A 20,812-nucleotide genomic window follows, 5' to 3' on the forward strand; every position below is an offset into this window, starting at 1 on the left:
TTGTAGTAGATCACATCTACCAATTTTTATTTTTATTTTTGGGTTCTGATTTTTAAATTTTGGTTGATAGTATTTAGGTGTTGGATACTAATATAATAATAGTAGCCTGCTCAATTATATAATATTATATTATATTTATATATTATATAATTATATATTATATATATATATATATATATATATATATATATTTAGATTTCAAAAATAGAATGAGGCTAATACTAGAAAGATCATTTATCTACTGATGTTGCTTCTTAGGCGTTTCAAACCATATGGTGTGGCTACACATTTGGTGGTAGTGGCGCATGCCCAGCACGGGTGTTGCGCTCTCCTGTGGGTACTACCGACGCTTCCGACGACGCATAACCTAGTCACCCTTTCCTCTCGCGAGCCCAGCCCGCTGTGTCTTTTTCTCTCTCTAAAGAAGCATTTTCGCCATTGACGCCCAGTGTTGGTGCTATCACCCTAGGTCTTAGCCGCCGGCAGCGCCCCTGTCACCAACATTGGGCTAGATCTAGGGTTTTTTAATATTTTTTATTTAAAAAACTCTATCAGGCCCTAGAGTCAGTAATGGATAGGGGCGGACCTTCGATGCCCAGTGCTGGAGCTGCCACCAATTGTTCTCACTGTCGATTGTAGGCCCCGGCATCAGCACCGATAGCAACGAGCGTCAACATCACCGAGATCTAGGGTTTTCAAAAAATATTTTTAAAATTTCAAAAATTCAAAAAAAAGTTTAATTTTCTTAAAATTTTTAAAAAAAAATTCTAAATTTCAAAATAATAATAAATCCCTAATTTATTATTAATTGCCCATTAATTCATAAAGATCAAAATTTTACGGCAGATTTGACATCATAGATGTCAAAAGTATGATTTTTACCCCGAATATTTTAATTTTTAGTTAAAAACTAAAATTTTATAATAAAAAAATCCTAATTTTTCTTTCCCGGGACCAAATCACATCAAGAAATTGCAGATCTAATATACGCAAACATTAGATGCAATAAAAATAAGATCTAACCTTTAAAAAAGATCAAAGACGCGAGCAATACTAATCTCGCTCTGATACGCTTGTAAACCAAGCATAATCATATATCAATATGTATATCTCTTGTTTAGAGATTCTGTTTGCATCTATGAAAGGATTGTCACTGGCCTCTTTTTGATCTTCGAATAATGATTGGAAAGCGACCACACTTGCTACAAGGAGAAGTCCCCGCGTATCACCCGCAACGCAACTACCGCATAAATCATAAAGTTGGTGGAGGACGAAGATAATGACCGTAATATTATCTGTATCTCTGCATGTGTATTTATAGAAAAAGAGACTCTCAAACTCTAATCTAAATGGGTTTAGAAACCCGATTGTAATTGAACCGGTTTTCACCTCTTGCCCCGCCCGCTTAATTGGGGCCGGCCCCCTAATATACTAACACAGAGATTAATAAAGATACATCTTTAACACGCTATATATACTCCCTCAAACACAAAAAAACACAAGCCATGGCCACACCAAATTCCACCATCAACCAGAAATCAAGCTCCTCTTCAGGTTTCAAAAAAAAAAAAAAAATCTCTTTCTCTTTTCATCAATCTTTCACTCATGCACGCCAACTGTTTTCTAAAATGCTCAGGTAGAGAAGCAAGGCTGTCCCTCATCCTTCCTCTTGTAATTGGGCTTTGGAGTTGGCTCTTCTATGTCGCAATCCAACCTGAAGAGCCCAAACTTTGCGGGTCGGGTGGAGGCCCACCCGTTACCGCTTCGAGGATCCGGTTAAGGGATGGCCGGTTTTTGGCCTACTCGGAGAGAGGGGTGGATAAGGAGTTGGCGAAGTTCAAGATTGTGTTTTGTCATGGGTTTGGGAGTTCTAGGCTCGATGGGCTTCGACCGCCGCATGTGAGTTTCTGTATCTTTTTCTTTTCATAACATTTGCGCAGTTTTTGTGTTTCTATGAATTGGGTCTATTGGTAATTTGGGATGATGTTGATTTATGAGGGATAGGAGAGTTATTAAATGTAGTTGTGTTGGGTAGATGAGATTTTAGGGGTGTTATATTAAGATGAGAAAGGTTTTGATGAAGTTGACATTGATTGGGACATAGTTACATTATGACCTTGGCTATTTGTATTAGTCCCTTAAATGTCTAATATTCTGAATAAGTCCCTCAAAACATTGAAATTGTATTAGCTTCCCAAATTCTTGCACCTTATTGTTGCTACTCTTGATTAGAGGTATTATTTGTAACACCTTATAATAATTGGAGACCTAGGATTCAACTTTCACTATTTTGAGGTACAAATTTGGAAAAAACAAAACTTATAAGAAGTGGGGTTTGAGTAACAACTACGACGACTCGAGGGACTAGTTTCATGACGTTAAGAGAGTTAGAGGACTAGTATTGAAACTGGCATGAATTAGGTAATTGGATAGGAAATCATATTGAATTTTCCGTTGAGTAATTTGGAATGATGTGGTAAATGAGAGGCGAGTAGTTTGGGTGTAGGTGTGACAGGTATGTGAGGTTTTATTGGTCTTACCTTAAAAAGGGAGTGGGTTTGGTGATGTAGACGTTGATTTAGATTTTAGACATAGGCATGTGGGGCTAAAAGCATAATCATGTCCGGTTATTTACATTAGATTCTAAAATCGTTTACGTTTTGATGTTAGAAACTCAAAATTTAGTTTTTTTTTTTGTCAGCTTACATCCCAGAAATTGTTTATGTTGTTCTAAAAATTATACTTGTTGGAGAAATTCCTCCAAAACTTTGCTACTGCAGTTTGGTTAAAAAATAATTACCTTGTGTACATTACCTTAACAGCCTTTGCTCAAGCCTTCAGAGTTGTTACCTTAGAAGAGAGAGGTTCGGTAAAATAGACTCTGATTTGGACAACAGCTAGGTTTTTTCTTATGTTAGACCCTAAAGTTTTTGGTAATTTCAACTAGAACCTCAGATTTGGCATAATTTGAATTAGAGGCTCAAATCTTGCACTTTTTCCAAATTAAATCCTAATATATTCCTTTGGATCAGACCTTTTTTATTTGAATTTAGACCGCAGATTAGTTAATTTTTTTTGAAATTAAACTCGAATAACTTGGAGGGTTTGTTGTGTAATTTAAAAGATACAAAGGTTTGGAGGTCTAATGTCGAACTTCAATTTAGTTGGTGGTCTAATATTTAAAGGACCTATAATGCATTAATGTAACAGAAAATTTACTATTCTTGATTAATACTTAATAGAATAGTGATGTTCGAGATAAGGACTGCATGTGGCCTATGTAGCACGGACACGGATCCGACACGACCATCCGACACGCCGACACAAGGCAAATCCTAAAAAATACATAGGATACGTGTGTTCGACACGTGTGTCCGACACAGACACGACACGTGTGTCCGACACAGACACGACACGACACAGCTTCATGTTATGCATGTCCGTGTTTCATAGCATGTGGCTGCACCCGATGGGAGAAAAATAAACGATGCCTTCAACGGTTTGTGTTTGTTATTACAGAGGGAAAGGGGAAGTTGAGTTGTGGTTTAGTTGATCTAAAATAGAATGGAAACATCCTGTGTGCGTTTGGGTATCCAATTGGGATCAATGACCTTGTAGTTGCTCTTTTGAGACAAAATCAGAATCAATCCCGTTGTCCGCGGGTCTAGAACCCAGAAGAAATTAATTTCAAACTAGGTTAAGGCTAGTATTGGATCCCAATTCCCAAGTCTATTATTCACCACAAAATAGTGGTTGAAGGCTTGAAGCTCCTATTATTATATAACAAAGTGATATCAGAGCCTATGACGAGTATCAGAGGTTAGGCTTGCCACTATGACGGTCATTGACAGTTCAATCTCATACTGGTGAAAATTCGTGGCCTAGACATGCAACGTTTGGTAATGATGCAATTCTTAGCTTCCTGAGATAGCTCCTATCCTATATATGCAATGCATGAGGTTGAGAGTAGCACAAGGTCTAATTTCCCGTGGCGATTACAAGAAAATATGCAGTGAGCCAGTGAGCGACAGTACACACAACCCTAGCTTCTCCATATTACTTTGCATATGAATTTTGAACAACTTGGAGCTAAAACTTTCACAACTCCATACTTGTTAAAGTAAGAGAGAGAGTCTTGGGTAAATTTTTCTTAAGTTAAATATTGAGTGTATACATATATTTATACAAGTAGAGGAGGGTGAGGTGTGTTCTCACAACCAATGTGAGACTAAAACCTACTACAATACACTATTATCAACAACCCCCTCAAACTTATGTTGGATCAAACAAAGTGAGTTTGCGTACAAGAAACTGAAACCGATGAACAGATAAGGCATTTGTGAAGAAATCTGCAAGCTCGTCGGCGGATGATACATGAGCAAGTAAAATTGTCTTGTCCTTGATAACTTGTTGACGGATAAAATGAGCGTCAATCTTAATATGTTTGGTCCTCTCATGAAATACCGGATTATTAGCAATCTGGATGCCACTCTTATTATCACGGTATAGAGGAGTAGGAGTCGAAATAGAAATACCAAAATCACTGAGAAGACGACGAAGATGAATAATCTCTTTAGCTGTTGTGGACATTGCACGATACTCTACCTTGGTCCTGGAAAGAACAACAACATCTTGTTTATTACTCCGTCAGAAAATTAGGGAATCACCAAAAAATATACAATAACCAGTGATAGACTTTCTGGTAGCGGGATCACCAACCCAATCAGCATCAGAATATGCACAAAGCTCTAATTTGGATATAACAGGAAACAGAAGAGAGCGAGTGCTAATATCCCGGAGATACTAAAGAATCCGTAATAAGGCAGTATAGTGTACAGAACGTGGGATACTAATAAATTGACTGATAATGCCAACAACATGAGAGATATATGGTCGAGAGATGCACAGATAGACTAACTGGCTAACAAGATGTCAATATCGGGTAGGATCAGATAGAAGCTCAACATCAGTAGAGCGAAGTTTGACATTCTATTGGAGTGGAGTATCGATAGTTGCATCGTCAGTTCGATCTAGAATATCTGAGAGATGCTTCTGTTAAGACAGTAGTACACCCCGCGGGCCTTGAGAAATTTCTAGACCAAAAAATACCGAAGAGATCTAATATCCTTTATGTGGAACTATTGTTACAACTAAGATTTTATGTACTGTATATTAGCCACATCATCACCTGTAATGATCATATCATCTACATAGATGAGTAATAAAACTCTGTAACACGATGTAGTGCGAACAAATAGAGAAGCATCTTGATGACTTTTCATAAAGCCCTTCTTGAGCACGACATCGCGAAAATACTCAAACCAAGCGCGGGGTGCCTGTTTGAGACTATAAACAGCACGATGCAGAAGACATACATGTTCCGGAGGAATATTGGACCCTGGAGACGGTTGCATATATACTGTCTCAAATAAAAAGTCATGAAAAAAAGTATTTTTAACATCCATATGGTATAAGGGCCAGTAATGAGCAGCAGCGACCGCAAGAAGAGTACGAATGGTGGGTATCTGAGCAACAGGAACAAAGTGTTAGTATGATATGCCCTAAAGACCAATCATAGAGATGATTGTGTTTAATTTATGTTTATGCAACTTCTATGAATAATCTGTTATTCGGTCTCTTGAATAAATCACTTATTATGGATCATTAAGTATGTGACTTGAATGTGAAACTCTGTAATTAGATTATGATGTTATTCTAAATAGTCATTGTCTTTTGTCATTGGTTGGGACACTAATGATTTTATAGGCAGTATGTGGATTGATTGATGATCATGTTTCACAGAGCATGGGTATGAGATATCAAGTCAATCACATGGGTATATGTTGGTGAACATAATACTGGACTGACCCGCTAAGAAACACTGCATGGATTATATGTGTCATCAGTAGGTTTCATACAATGGTTATGTTCGGTCTTTTGACCTGAGATTATCACGGTTTCCTACATGAGGATTGTATACTTTGATGTTACCAAATATTTTTCCTAAACGGATAATAATAAAGGTATCCATCGGGTATGCTATGAATCATACAGAGGGATGTGAATGGTCAAGATGGAATTTGTCTCTCTCATATAAATGAGAGTATGATATCTCTGGGCCCCTCGAAGAAGATAGACTGAGAAAGTGCATGACCATGCCTAATTAGTTGAGAGTCAACTATTGAGAAGTCAGTCTAACTTCAGGTGCGAGAAATTAAAGGTTGAACTGTATAAGGTTGACACGCTTCCTGTCTTGAGTTCAATCAAGATATCTAGTGATGAAGAGACCGACATATGTCCATTGTGGACTAGGTTTTGTCTGAGATGATCTTTACATGATTTGGGTAGTCATAATGTCCTATTAGGGTCCGCTTATGACTTGTGGGCCGAAAAAGTATTTTGGCTCACTACCAACATCGTGTAAACTTATTGGGTCACACACAAGAACATGTTGGAACATTATTAAGAAAGCCCGCATAAATTTAGTCATATAGAGATATGATTAGTTATGAGGCAATCGGGTAATTGGATAAGGATTGATTTGATTAATCACGTTTGAAAGAAATACTGACCAAGTTCAATGAACCTATCTCCTAGCAATCAAATTGATATGATCAATCACGGTTTAAAGGTATGATTTGATTTGAACAAATTATATTTTGAGAAACCGTCTGATTGGAATCCCGATCTCTTTACGGTTTGAGAAACTATCTCACAGCCCTATAAAAAGGGGCATGGGATGGACTTTTTTTATCATCCCACCGTGCTTCTGAAATCGTGAGGGAGAGAGAAACTCCAAAGGTCGCCGTCTTTAAAGTGCTAGCACACTGATGCGCGGAGTTCCAACAAGTTCGTGTGGATATTAGTAGAGGCGTCGCTTCAATTGCCGCTTAACATCTCAATGAGTACGTAAGTCTTCGTTATTTATCTGCACGCTTCAGGTAATTTTTTTTATTTTGGATCTTCTTCTACGTATGGATCTTAGGATGTAAACGGTCAAAAATTTTTGTTTTAACTGCATATTAGTCTGCCTATTTTCCAACACAAAGATCTCCTCATAATCAATACCTTGTTGCTGAGTAAAACCTCGAGCCACTAAACGAGCTTTCCGACGTTCAATGGTGCCATCAGGACGATACTTAATCTTATAAACCCATTTACTACCAACTAAAGAGATGCCAGGGGGACAGAGAACAACATCTTAGGTATGTGTTTGCTGAAAGGCCTAAAATTCCTCAGTCATAGCCTGCGCTACTCTGGAAATTGAACGGCCTCTTGAAAGGACTTTGGCTTAACTGTAGTATGAATGTCAGCAAAAAAATTATGAAAGATAGATGAATAGGAAGTAACCTAAGCATACCGTACAAGCATGACATGTGGACGTTTGCCTCGACGAAGAGCAAGATGAACCTCAGGCGGGGGAGATATTAACGTAGGTGCATGGAGGTCAACAGTATTTTCTGGAATGGATGTCGTGTCTACGGATAAGGATCAGATGGTGGAAGAGAAGGCTCGGGTGAGGGAGAGTCAACAGAAGAAGATGGAGAGATTTCAGGGAGATCTCGAAAGGAGAATTGAGGTAAGAAAGTGGGTGATGCAGTTGGCAGAGAAGCACGATCAGTGGTGTGGAGGAAGTTGAAATTATCAGAAGCAGAATAAAATGGAGAATCCTCTTCGATAAACTTTGGGTCTATTTGTTAGTTTCCATAAACTTTGGGTTTCTGTGTAATTTTATATAAATTAGATTATGGTTTTGTTTACAAATTTCTTGTAGAAATATGGGCTTATGTGTTTCCATAAACTCTGGGTTTCTGTGTAATTTTATATAAAATAGATTATGATTTTGTTTACAAATTTCTTGTAGAAATATGGGCTTATGTGTAATTTTGTAAAAACAATGATTTACCGGGTCTATAATAAAAAAAACTTTAGGGGTTGATTTGCAAAACCACTTATCATCTTCAACTTTGCACCATAAACTATGTTGCATCATTTCAACTTTAAATTAGTATAACTTCTCAACCCGTAATAAAAAAAGTGCAAATGATATGTCTATGGAAAGCTCTCATGTAGATCTACACATAGGGATTTATAACAGATCACATAACTTAATATTCAGAGAAATGTATGATTGCAAATATCAGGTTATTGAAAACACATTAAAAATTCACAATTAAATCTCTCTAAAACCATATGATGGTTTCAAATGATATTTTGCAGACATGATCAAAATTGTATAATCTATTATTTGTGCCAATATAAGATCATAACAATAGGTATATTAAAAGTTGCCATTGAACATCAAACAAGCTTTCTTTTAATAGGCATATACAATATCAAACAATATGAATGATCTTATTTAATCTAAGAGCACGAAATCTAGCCTTATGGCTTTGATACCAATGTTAGATTTAGAGGATAATCATCGAATCAGAATTGCGGAATTAAGAATGTTACCGATTCGAAGCGTTCAAGGATCATTATGGCCGCCGGCTAGATTCTGTGGGGCCAGCCCATGTGCTGCTCCGCGTGAAGAGCACAGCCAGCAAACCGCGTGAGGAGAGAATTGTGGAGCTTTGGATGTGGGGGCCACATGGGAAAATCAAAGTGCATAACACGTGAACAGTAGCAGGTCCATGCCCACCCGATAGCCTGCATAGAGCTTGCAGCCTATAAAAAAACTTTTGTCCTAGGGTTTCATGCGCGCAATTGAGGGGGTACAAGATTTTTTGTGGCTGTGCAAAGGTGTGCACGGAAGAAAAGCGGCTACAGCGGTACAAGGAACAGTGCAAAGGCAGTGCGAGGCAGAGGGGAGAAATAGAGTCTTGGGCGGCGTGTGCAAGCGTGCAAGGAGTTTGGCGGCTGCAGGCAGTACAAGAGCAGAAGTGCAAAGAGAAAACGCAAATCAAGGCTTCGCGCAGGCAGAGACAGAGAGCAAGAAAAGGTTGCGAGAGGACTTCTGATTTGGCAGCGTTCTTTTTTTGGGCGACGTGCAAAGAGTCCTTTTGTGCTTTTGAGAGAGATAATTGTGTGAGGGTTTAGATTGAGTGATTATAAACCCTAGTTGTATTATCTCCTCTCTAATAGTAGATCTCCTCCCTCTTTGCCCCGTGGACATAGGCAGTTTACCGAACCACGTAAAATTGATTTGTTTGTGCTTGTGGCAATTGTAATAGTTTTAGGATCCCTCGACAAGTCAGTCATAGAACTGATGAGAGGAAGAGCCGATATCTCACTTTGTTAAGATATTCGCTTCAGATTCTTGTTTCCTTGATGAGACAGGAATTCTTATTGATCTTTCTCTTTTATTGTGCATCAGAAACTCTGCTAAAATTTTCGCTGCGCACAAGTGGTATCAGAGCCCAGGTTTCTGATCTAGGGTTTTATCTTGGTTGAAGGAGTAGATCAATTTAGAGGCTCGTCTAGGGCTTCGTTTGGTGATAAAGGTGGGATCTTTTGGTAAAGACTCTATCTTTTCAGTTTTGGATCTATTCTTCGTTCGTTGCTGCGTTGAGAAAGATGTCGGGGAAAGAAGGTGCTTCGGATGTCGATGGTGGTGCTTCTGGCACGAAAACCATTCAGAGTTTGAATATCCACTCTATGAAGATAGATGTGGAGAAGTTTAATGACACAAATAACTTTGGATTATGGAGATGCGAGGTTTTGGATGCGCTGAACGTGCAGAATTTGGAGGATACCATGGAGTTAGATGGCAAGCCAGATGACATTGAAGAGAATGTTTGAAAGAAAATAAATCGAATGACGTGTGGTGTGATTAGGTCTTGTTTGACTCAAGATCTAAAATATGATGTGATGAATGAGACTTCTGCAAAGAAGATTTGAGAGATTCTCGAAAGCAAGTATCTGACAAAGAGTGTTGAGAACGTATCTGACAAAGAGTGTTGAGAACTGCTTGCATTTGAAGAGGAGACTTTATCGTTTCCAGTTGAAGAAGAGAACCTCAATTAGAAATCACATGAACACCTACACAAAGTTTCTTACGGATTTGACGAATGTGGATGTCATAATTGAAGATAAGGACAAGGCGTTGCTGTTATTGAGTTCCTTACGCGACGAAAAATATGAGACCTTCGTCCTTACTCTGATTAATAGGAAGGCATCTCTTTCGTATAGTGAGATCACTGCTGCACTGGTGAATTATCAGCTTCGGAAGAAGGATAAGGAGACTTCGACTGAGTCGGTAGCAAAGACGTTGGCCGCAAGAGGGAAGGGTCCAAACCGAAAGAATTGGAAGTCACAGTCTAGAGTAGGACATCCTACAATTGGAAAAGATCAGTGTGCTTGGTGCAAGGAGACTGGTCATTGGAAGAAAGACTGCCCAAAGCTCGACGAATGGATGAAGAATAAGCAGAAGGGAAAAGGAAAGCAACCATCATCAGAAGCAAACATCGTTATATCGGATGATAATAATTCTGACTCTTCTATTTATTCGCTTTCTATCAGTCCGATATGTAGCTATTCGGAGGAATCTGAGTGGATGTTGGATAGTGGTGTGACCTATCATGTGTGTCCTAGAAGGGAATGGTTCTCCAGTTTTGAGAAGCTGTATAGTGGTGTGGTGTACATAGCTGATAACCGTGCATGTCAGATCATTGGGATAGGAAGAATTCGCATCAAAATATTTGATGGGATTGTTAGGGAGTTAAATAATATGAGATATGTTCCTTCTTTGAGGAATAACTTGATCTTGATTGGAGCTTTGGTTGAAGAGGGTCTGAATGTTCGAATTGAGGACATGGTTCTCAAGATTGTGGAAGATTCTCAGATTGTGATGAAGGGGCGTCAGGAGGAATAACATGTATTACTTGACTGGAGGTATAGTGGCAGGTGGAGAACTGACGACTTCTATTGATTCGACTAGACTGCGACATTTGGGGCTTGACCATTCCAGTATTGATTCATCGCATAGATTGAAAGAGGGTGTGAAGACCTGCATTTTGAAGTCCAGTGAACATGATGTGAGCAAGAAGACCGAGGTGAAGTTTGGCACCTCTATTCACCGTGCTAAGGATCGTTCTGGAGGTGTTCACGTGGATGTTTGGGGGCCTTCCAATGGGGATCATTGGGAGGTAATAGAAGTTTGGTTTTCTTTATTGGTGGTTGTTCTAGACGTGTTTGGGTTGCAACTAAATCCCCATTGAAGAAAGTCTTAGTAGTCTCTAGCAGTTTGAAGAAGTGTAAGATGAACAGAAATGTGAAGGTACTTCATTCTGATTTTGGTGGGAGGTACAAGATGGACCTATTTCTGTAATAGACATGTCTATGAAGATGCGGACTACCTCGGCTCATGGTATTTTGAGACACTTTGTTGGAAAGGAAATCTTGGGGCAACTAGATAGGATGACAAATTTGAAGAACCGTGCCTTGTTGGAGGAGGATCGGTGTTTGTGGTCGAGCAATGGTTTGCATAAGAGGTTCTGGACTGAGGCTTCGACATTTTTGAGTCATCCTATTAAAGAGTTGTCAACTGCTGTGATTGGAGGTAAAAGTCTATTGGAAGATAGGTCTGATTGTGTTACTTTGGTTGAGGCTTCGATGAGGGAGCTAATTGACTCTCAGCAGGTGAAGAGTTTTGGACAGACCTTAGAGGTATCGCAGCGGGTGAAGAGTGATGCTACTTTATATTAGGTGAAGATTACTCCAGATCATACTGTATCATTTGGGATTCTCGCTGAGGTGACACAGCTTCGGGATCAATTGGTTTTGGATGCAGATGATGAGTTGGATTTTGTTTCGAATGCAGCTGGTAGACGTAGTTTGGATATGGCCATTGGTTCGCCTCAGATGGAAATGTTTGAGACCATTGGAGGTGCTATCAACCGTAGAGTTGATGATATTGGAGAAGGGTTGTGAACTCTTCTAGTGGATTGAAGCCTTTGGAGGCTATTTGGGTAAACTACGTAAAACTTGATTCCTTGGGCAAGAGGATACGTAGGCAGTCTTTATGATACAGCCGGGTTGGATTTTGATGGGGGTGAAATCGATTTGGTGAGTAAATACCGACGTTTTGGGAGAGTGTTCGCACTCCCGTTTGGGTCTCAACTTGTTGTGGATTGAGTCCGTTGTCGTGAATTGTTTCACTTCGTACAGGACACAACAAGTGAGACATTTGATTTGGTTGGTGTCGGCTCAGTTTTGGAAAAACTTCGTCGAGGTGGAGAATTATGGGGCCAGCCCATGTGCTGCTCCGCGTGAAGAGCACAGCCAGCAAACCGCGTGAGGAGAGAATTGTGGAGCTTTGGATGTGGGGGCCACATGGGAAAATCAAAGTGCAGAACGCGTGAACAGTAGCAAGTCCAGGCCCACCCGATAGCCTGCATAGAGCTTGCAGCCTATAAAAGGACTTTTGTCCTAGGGTTTCGTGCGCGCAATTGAGGGGGTGCAAGATTTTTTGCGGCTGTGCAAAGGTGTGCATGGAAGAAAAGCGGCTGCAGCGGTACAAGGAACAGTGCAAAGGCAGTGCGAGGCAGTTTGCCGAACCACGTAAAATTGGTTTGTTTTTGTTTGTGGCCATTGTAATAATTTTAGGATCCCTCGATAAGTCAGTCCTAGAACTGATGAGAGGAAGAGCCGATATCTCACTTTGTTGAGATATTCGCTTCAGATTCTTGTTTCCTTGGTGAGACAGGAATTCTTATTGATCTTTCTCTTTTATTGTGTACCAGAAACTCTGCCAAAATTTTCGCTGCGCACAACAGATTCATGCACTCCACGATAATCACCATTGAACTCCTATTTACAGTGACGAAACGGAAATGCAATTCACAACTCAAATGCCTCTCTAACTCTCAAGTTTGGGCCTTGGCTATATCATTGCATTCTTTTTTTCTCTCTCACCTTTTGTTGTGTGTAGGCTGCAAAGTTCTAGAACTGTGTTGTGGGTAGTTTCCCAAACTAATGAGCAGTTCCATGAACTGTCATTAAATGGGATTGTGCCCGTTATGGGTGTAACTGCCATTCCCGCTTCCTATAGCATCACTAACTGATTTTTTTAGTTCCCTAAATATAAGCTTATGAAAATTCTGTAATAAAATATAAATTAATTTGAGTAAATATGTTGTAAACTTAAGTAGATATGAGCTCTTGTTAACCAACTTTTTTGTCACTTGATCTTGCTTTGAGATCCGTGCTACAAAATAATGCTAGCTTCAAGATGATGTGTATCACATGTTATAAAATCTCAAAGCAAAATCAATGAGTAAAGTAGTTGGTGGCAAGAACTCCTATCAGTTAAATTTACAGGAGCTTTACTCAACTAATTATACATTACATTTGTTAAGATAGAGAAACAGAAAGTAAATATCTGGGTAATGTGTTAAGTTAAAATAGAAAATTGTTTACTGAACAAGATTGGTGTAAAAGAATTAATTGTACTTCCTGCATATGAAACACCCCATACCTCGCGGGGAGAAAAATGCAAGTACCTCTGAGAGCTGTAACAACTATGAATCAAGTAGATCCTACTATTTCTTATGTTTCCCAAAAGTTTTATGAATCAATAACACAAAATCACGCACGAGTTCTTGCACAATATGCATGGGCGCTTTCACAAAAACACAAGTTGCATATATGTATGTGTTTGTAGAATCTCTTAAAGATGGTGGGTCAGTTTTTCTTTTTCTGATACCTTGTATGTGATGTGGACCTTGATATAGTTCTAACCAATGAGTTGTAGACCTTGTGGGGAGAAAAATGCAAACACCTCTGAGAGCTGTGACAACTATGAATCAAGTAGATCCTACTATTTTTTTTAATGTTTCCAAAAAGTTTTATGAATCAAGAACACAAAATCACCCACAAGTTCTTGCACAATATGCATGCGCACCTTCACGAGCTCACAGGTTACATATATGTACGTGTATTTGTAGAATCTGTTAGGAAAGAGTCTCAGTTTTTGTTCTTCTGATACCTTGTATGTGATGTGGACCTTGATATAATATTAACCAATGAGGTGGTTGGAGCCAACGAGTGATTAAATATCTTGTGGATAGAAAGTAGAAAAGGGCAGATAAGCAAGGTTCTCATTCATCATACCCTAAAATTCATTAAATTAAAACTTAAAATATGAAATGAAAATAAAAAATCTAGTGTTTCTCATGTAGAAAGGAGTGGAGGCAAAAGTTCAAGTATTAATTACATAAGAGTTCTATGCTTATACTCTGTGTAGTTGCATATTTGTGTCTTATAGCTAGATCCAGTTTACTTTCAATATGGATTTGAATATGGCCATCCAATTAAGTGATGGTTCCCATAATCATATTGTGATAGATTGCAGAAAACAATGCTTACATAAACATTAGAATGTTTGTAAAATATGCTTCCAAGATAATCGTTAGATGTACAGCTCAGTCCAGTGGGAAACCAAATCAATTGAGTTGATTTTTTGATATCAGGAAACAAGACAGTAACCGTTTACGGAAACAAGTAAATCCCTTAATGCAGGATTTAGTGGAAGAGCTAGGTGCGTACATAGTGGGCTATGATCGAGCTGGTTACGGTGAAAGTGATCCCAATCCAAGGCGGTCTCCAAAAAGTGAGGCATTAGATATACAAGAGCTTGCTGATGCATTGGAGCTTGGCTCTAGGTTTTACTTGATTGGTTTCTCGTTGGGAGGTTATGCTGTTTGGGGATCTATCAAGTACATCCCAGGAAGGTAAATGAATTTCATTGATTGCATTCTTTAAAAAAAGTAAGTACTTTGTTTGTAAACTCTTCAATTAAATTCCTAAGGGTAAATTTGACAACCTCCTCCTCTGAGATTTAGGGGGTTTGCACAAAGTCCTCGTCAACTTTTTAAATAACAGAAAACCCACCTGAACTTCTCTTACTTAAGTATCATGACTGACGACTTCTGGAGAAATTTACCCCTATCTACCAAATGTAAGCTCTATATTATAATTTTCTGGTAAGGATAGGTAAAAGAGTGAAATTAATTGTTCAGGTTTATCTTTTTTAAACCCCAAAGGTTCAGGGTTCTCTTTTTTTTCTTTTTCCTTTTCCCTTTTTTTGGTTGTTGGAAATTTACCCATGTTGCTTAAACAACTAAATGGGATGGTAATGCAGGCTGGCTGGAGCTACACTTTTGGCTCCTGTTGTGAACTACCATTGGCCTGGATTTCCAAAGAATCTCATAACAGAGGCATACAACAAGCAACACTTGGGTGATCAGTGGGCTCTCAGGATTGCATATTATGCACCTTGGTTGCTCAACTGGTGGATGAAGCAATCTTGGCTTCCAACCTCAACAGTCATCAGTGGGAAAGTTCACCTGCCCAATCGCTGGGATTCTCAAGTCCGTGACCAAGCCGTATCTAATGGGATAGCACAAAAGGTCGCTTCTCTTCTTTCTCTCATTTTCACCCGTTGCACCAAAACTCTCGAGTTGTGCTGCTGTTTGAGGGTTATAATTTTATCTTTGAACATGCCACTACAGTTTGAATGTCTTTTTTATGGGTGGAAACTGGGACCACGCAGCGGTATTTTTTTAAGGGTTAATTACGGATATACCCCTTGTTCTATTGCCCAATTGCAGATAGACACCTGTAGTTCTGTTGCTACGAGTGGAACCCCTGTGTCATCCACTTTCGGATAGACCTGCTGAGTGGATTTTTTGTTTAATCTTTACCCTCAAGAAGTTTATTTGTCAAAAAATAATTATCTCTTTCTCCAAGGGGGTAAAGGAGTATAAAAAGTTCACTCAGGGAGGCGTCAGTCTGGGGTAGTCCAGGGGGTCTATCCTGCATTTAGCTTTTTTTTTAATACAATTTCAAATGGGCAGTGGGTGGAATTTGAACCAAGTTGTGTTGCTATCATGTTAGAAGGGCGGAGGGTTATTCTTGACATATTTGATTACAGTTTTGATGTTTTATGACTTGTGCACTGGCAGAGATTTAAACTGGCAACACAGCAAGGAATTCACGAGTCTTATTACAGAGACATGATGGTGATGTTTGGAAAATGGGAATTTGATCCTATGGATCTCTTAGAACCGCCATTTCCTGTTCATTTATGGCATGGCGATGAAGATGGGCTTGTTCCGGTCACACTGCAGCGTTTCATTGCCAGTCGTCTCAAATGGATTGAATACCATGAACTCTCAATGACAGGGCATTACCTTTCAGCTGTTCCGGGCCTTGGTGATGTTGTGCTTAAAACCCTATTGGTTTCATCTTGAACTTGAAAACTTTTTAATGTGAAGTGGCTGAAAATGGGAATTTACCCTTTTTGGAAATTAACCTCAAGCCTGCCATACAACTTGAATGGCTAAATACCCATATTGGTATTTTAATTCAACCTCATTTGCCAAGAAGGTATTTTAAATAAAAAAATCGGCGTTAAGGCATTTTAATTGATTAAAATTACCAATTAGGTCTTTTTTCTCGTCGGCGACCACTTTTCCGACGAGAACTCGTCACGTGCGTGACACGTGATGACTTAATCTGTGTTTTAGCTGATGATGTGGTTCGGTTTGCTGATGTGGCTCGGTTTTAGCTGCTGATGTGGCTTAATCACAATTTAAGTCCAAAACGAACCAACCTGAACCCTAAAAATTTCAAAACAAAGATCAAACTTCCACGCATTCACTCCAGATCTCAGATCCAACTCAATTATCTTACCTTTACCACTAACAGGAGCCAAAACCCCCGATTCCAGGAACTTCTAGAAGAAAACGCCATGGGAATTCGGAGAGAAGAGAGTGAGAAGACGAAGATCACTGCAGACTAGATTGCCGCCGGCGCAGCCATGGATCGATGCAAGAGAAAGAGGTTCTATTTATACAGTAATTTCTCCACTAATTTTTCGCTAATTTTTTTACCAATTTTAGAAATGGGGGATTTTAAAATGCATCGACTCTTATTCTTCCTGCCACTGCCACGTCAGAAAACCGATTGAATTAAAATGCACGTGACGAGTTCTCGTCGGAAAAGTGGTCGCCGACGAGAAAAAGGACCTAATTGGTAATTTTAATCAATTAAAATGCCTTAACGCCGATTTTTTTATTTAAAATACCTTCTTGACAAATGGGGTTGAATTAAAATACCAATATGGGTATTTAGCCCAACTTGAATGGTATATAACTAGTTTACATTTATGCGTACCAGCTCAGTAAAAGGGATAGATGGTATAAGCCAGATCCCTTGAAACAGCTGTGGAATTTATTTTTTGCATTTCGGTGAAATTGCTAGCATTTTCATTGTAGGACCTTTTTACCTCGTTTTATCTCAAAAGGAACTGAAACATAACAAGATGAGCTATGGCTTTCTTTGGCTGTGAAAGTTACTTTTCTACAAGCTTTGGGAAGACACAAGCATCAAATGTCGGATACCAGGTTGTACGATGTTGAGTCAATTCACCAAGTTGATTAGGGGTGTGATACATCAAGTATAGGATGGATCGTAACACAGTAAGCAAACTAGAGGACCAAGATAGCTAGAGAATTTTTTTTTTCGAAAAAAAAAAAAAAAAAAACAAGAACACGTTGGTAACTTAACATTGCAGTCTGGTGTCATCTGTCTTCTTTTCGTGGAGTAGAACAAAGAAGAGTTTAGGATATAGGAGACAATAATATAATCTTCCATTATCTTTAAGAAGCCAAAGTAAAATAAAACATTGATACAGTTGTGCATATCCTACCAATATACAGCGTCAACTATGCTACTGCTTCGATATAAGGCTAGTACTTCTATTGGAAAGGTGAAGAATGCTCTCTTCATCCATTTCAACAACAAAGTGAATGACCTTGCACCTCTTTTCATTCACTAGAGTACATCAGTAATATCAAACGCTTAGTATACTTAGCATTTCCCAAAGATATATTTAATTTAGTGTAATCTAAACAGACTTGTTCTCATGAGAACACCCAAAGGACTATTTATGAAAGAAGAAATGCTGTAGGGTTGGCGAAGTCTGCAATCAAAAGGAGCATTTATTGGACAAAACAAAAATTGTAGTCATCTTCAGCACTCATTTGTTCAAAGAAAAGGAAACAAGGTAACAGTCAAGGAAAAGCAAATGCTGTATTTTACATTCCAATTTTGTCACGCCCCGAATTTGCAGCGAAAATTCATCTATACGGTTTATGCGACAGCAGCGACCCATGCACAAGACAAGTCTTGTACATGAGTCAAGCCTGACACTTCATATCATATAGCTTTTCTCAAAACTTATATAATCTTGCTAATGACAGAAATTCAGAGCCACTATTTATATATATAATCAGTACTTACAATCCACAAGCTCACCGTTACAAGCATTTCACAAAATAAAGCATATCGTTGACTGTGTGAAACACCAAAGATGAGGTTTTTCCTGTAACCCCTCTTAGCGACATGCCACAACCAAAAATTCATCTTATAATATAGCTAGGCGAGATCTGAAAACAAAATAAAAAAATAACAACGGGGTGAGCTAGGGTTCAATGAGAACATTTCCCACTAGAGTTTCTAGATAACTAATAAAATAATAATAAAAATAATTCCCAAAAATAACGAATTATAAGTTTTGCACCAGAAATTCAAAAAAATTGCAAGTATTGTCCAAATAACATACTATTGATATTTTTATGGAAGAATGTAACAGTTTATATTTCTTTCTCATTTGCAAACTAAATATATTGTAATATATTCCAAAATCAGACCCCTTTTTAAAACAAGGTAAATACTAAGAAAGAAATTGACTATTAAATTTGTGCAAAAACCAAAGGCTTGTTATTTTCTCTATTTCACAGTAAATTGTTAGAATCTTAAATCTCGATGAGTCATGTATGAATGTGAAAATCACATCATAGGTCACACTAAGGCTACTAATTATAGCCTAGTAGCATGAGAATGCATAAAACGCATCACATGACAGATAATTCCCAAGAATCGAATGCATCTATCACTGCTATAGGTTACTGGCCAAATACAGAGGGGCCTAAACAGATTTCAGAAGGGCCAATACAGAGGGGACAAATAAAGGTGCACATACCATATGGCAGGCATAATCACTCTATAGTGGACTTTTTTTAGGATTTAAAAACATCGAGAATCACTTGTCAAATCGGAAAGACATCACTTATCAGAATTTGCTAAACATTTTTGAATCAAGTGGACAAGTGTAAACTCATTATCTTAAACCTTAATTACAACAGTTTACGAATTTTACTTTTCTCTACTTTTATCAGATACAAATAGGGGTGCTAAACTGTATCCGTATCCGAGGAAGTATCTGTAACCGTATCCGTTAGGATACATATATGGTTACTCAAATCTATAACCGATAGGATATGGTTGCGGATATGGTTTTGTAGTGAAATATTCGTATCCGTATCTAAAATATCCAAATACATATTAGTCATACTCTTACGATATTTTGATTCTTAGATTATGAATTTGTGTTTAATTTTGATGATCAATATGTCTAATCTTAACTTTTCAGTTATAATGGAGATATTAACGAACTTTTTTGTATCACATGAACTATATTTTTCTCAATACTATCTATTTTTCTCATATTTATTTTGTATCCATATGCATATCCGCTTATATATCCGCATGTATATCCATAACCGTATCCGATTTTAGCGGATATGGTTATAATATGCATATCCGCTTATATATCCGCATGTATATCCATAACCGTATCCGATTTTAGCGGATATGGTTATAAATTTTTCTTACCGAGATATATCCGCATGTATATCCATAACCGTATCCGATTTTAGCGGATATGGTTATAAATTTTTCTTACCGAGATATATCTGTATCCGTCTCCGTATCTGAGATGGGTAAACGGATATGGATATGGTAAGCACATATCCATCCGGACCGAATGCACCCCTAGATACAAAGCCACAGAAAATCTTTAAATCCATTAAACTGTCGTAACACGTTCAAAATATTTATTTTCTTCAAAAGATCTCAAATAAAGCAATACCCATAATTATTTGAAATCGCATGAGAACCAAATTCACTTTTTATAGTTCATATAAAATCAAATTGATTTTTCATATCTTGTAAAAACATCGTTAGGCCACAACAGAAGTAGATCAAATCACCTTTAACTTTATATACATAAAAATGATATATTATTAATTTTCAATCACAAGATAAATTAAATATAACACTCATGCAATTTCATATTATAAAATACTAGTGAGAAATGAACTCACCTCTAGTGGTCACGACTTCCTTAAAATATTATTCTCCTAAATATCAATCAGAACCTTTAATATGAAGATATAAAACTAATATTAATTCTTGACAACATATATTATAGGTAAATCAATTCATAATATAGAGCCAAATAAATTCAAATATAATTAATAATAATTAAAATCTATAAATAGGGTATATATGAGCTTATTGCTAACTTTAGCAATTTATCAAAATTTTATAACTCTCATATACTAGCTTTTGGACTTCCTAATAATTTATGATAAGGCAAGGGGTTATAAGTAATTAATCAAGCCCAAAAGTTATATTTTATTCTTTAGATTGGACTTGTTTGCAAACAGAGTAAATAATAGAGGTCTATATGTGATTATCCTATTCATATATGATCCTAGATTTCTCTGTTAGGGTTTATTTACAAATATTTGTGGCTTTTAGGGACTTAGAGTGAATTCTTAGATCACAACTCTCTATCCTCCACTCAAGAGGGTTTATTAGTAAAGCTAACATAACTTAGGGGGCCTTGATAAATTTTTCTCCCTTTATGTTTCTCTATACCTGATCGTCTTCCTCCTTCCTCCTTTCTTTTTTTTCTTTTTTTTTCTTCCATTCCTCTTTTCTCTTTTTTCGGCTGGAC

The 20,812-nt window shown here is 37.9% G+C and overlaps 1 protein-coding gene across 2 annotated transcripts; it reads left to right on the forward strand.

Annotated features, from left to right (window-relative positions):
* LOC109826154 lies at positions 1,400 to 16,236 on the forward strand. 2 transcript variants are annotated; one of them, XM_020393138.1, is made up of 5 exons: positions 1,400 to 1,554; positions 1,637 to 1,899; positions 14,464 to 14,675; positions 15,086 to 15,353; positions 15,909 to 16,236. In XM_020393138.1, the coding sequence occupies exons 1-5, from the start codon at positions 1,506 to 1,508 to the stop codon at positions 16,194 to 16,196; spliced, it is 1,080 nt and encodes a 359-aa protein (XP_020248727.1). In that variant the 5' UTR covers positions 1,400 to 1,505; the 3' UTR covers positions 16,197 to 16,236. The 2 variants fall into 2 exon arrangements, with proteins under 2 accessions (XP_020248727.1, XP_020248728.1); XM_020393139.1 differs by lacking the exon at positions 1,400 to 1,554 and having other exon boundaries at positions 1,765 to 1,899; positions 14,415 to 14,675.

Source organism: Asparagus officinalis, chromosome 10 (genome assembly GCF_001876935.1).
Source record: "Asparagus officinalis chromosome 10, Aspof.V1, whole genome shotgun sequence".
NCBI classification, from domain to species: Eukaryota; Viridiplantae; Streptophyta; class Magnoliopsida; order Asparagales; family Asparagaceae; genus Asparagus; species Asparagus officinalis.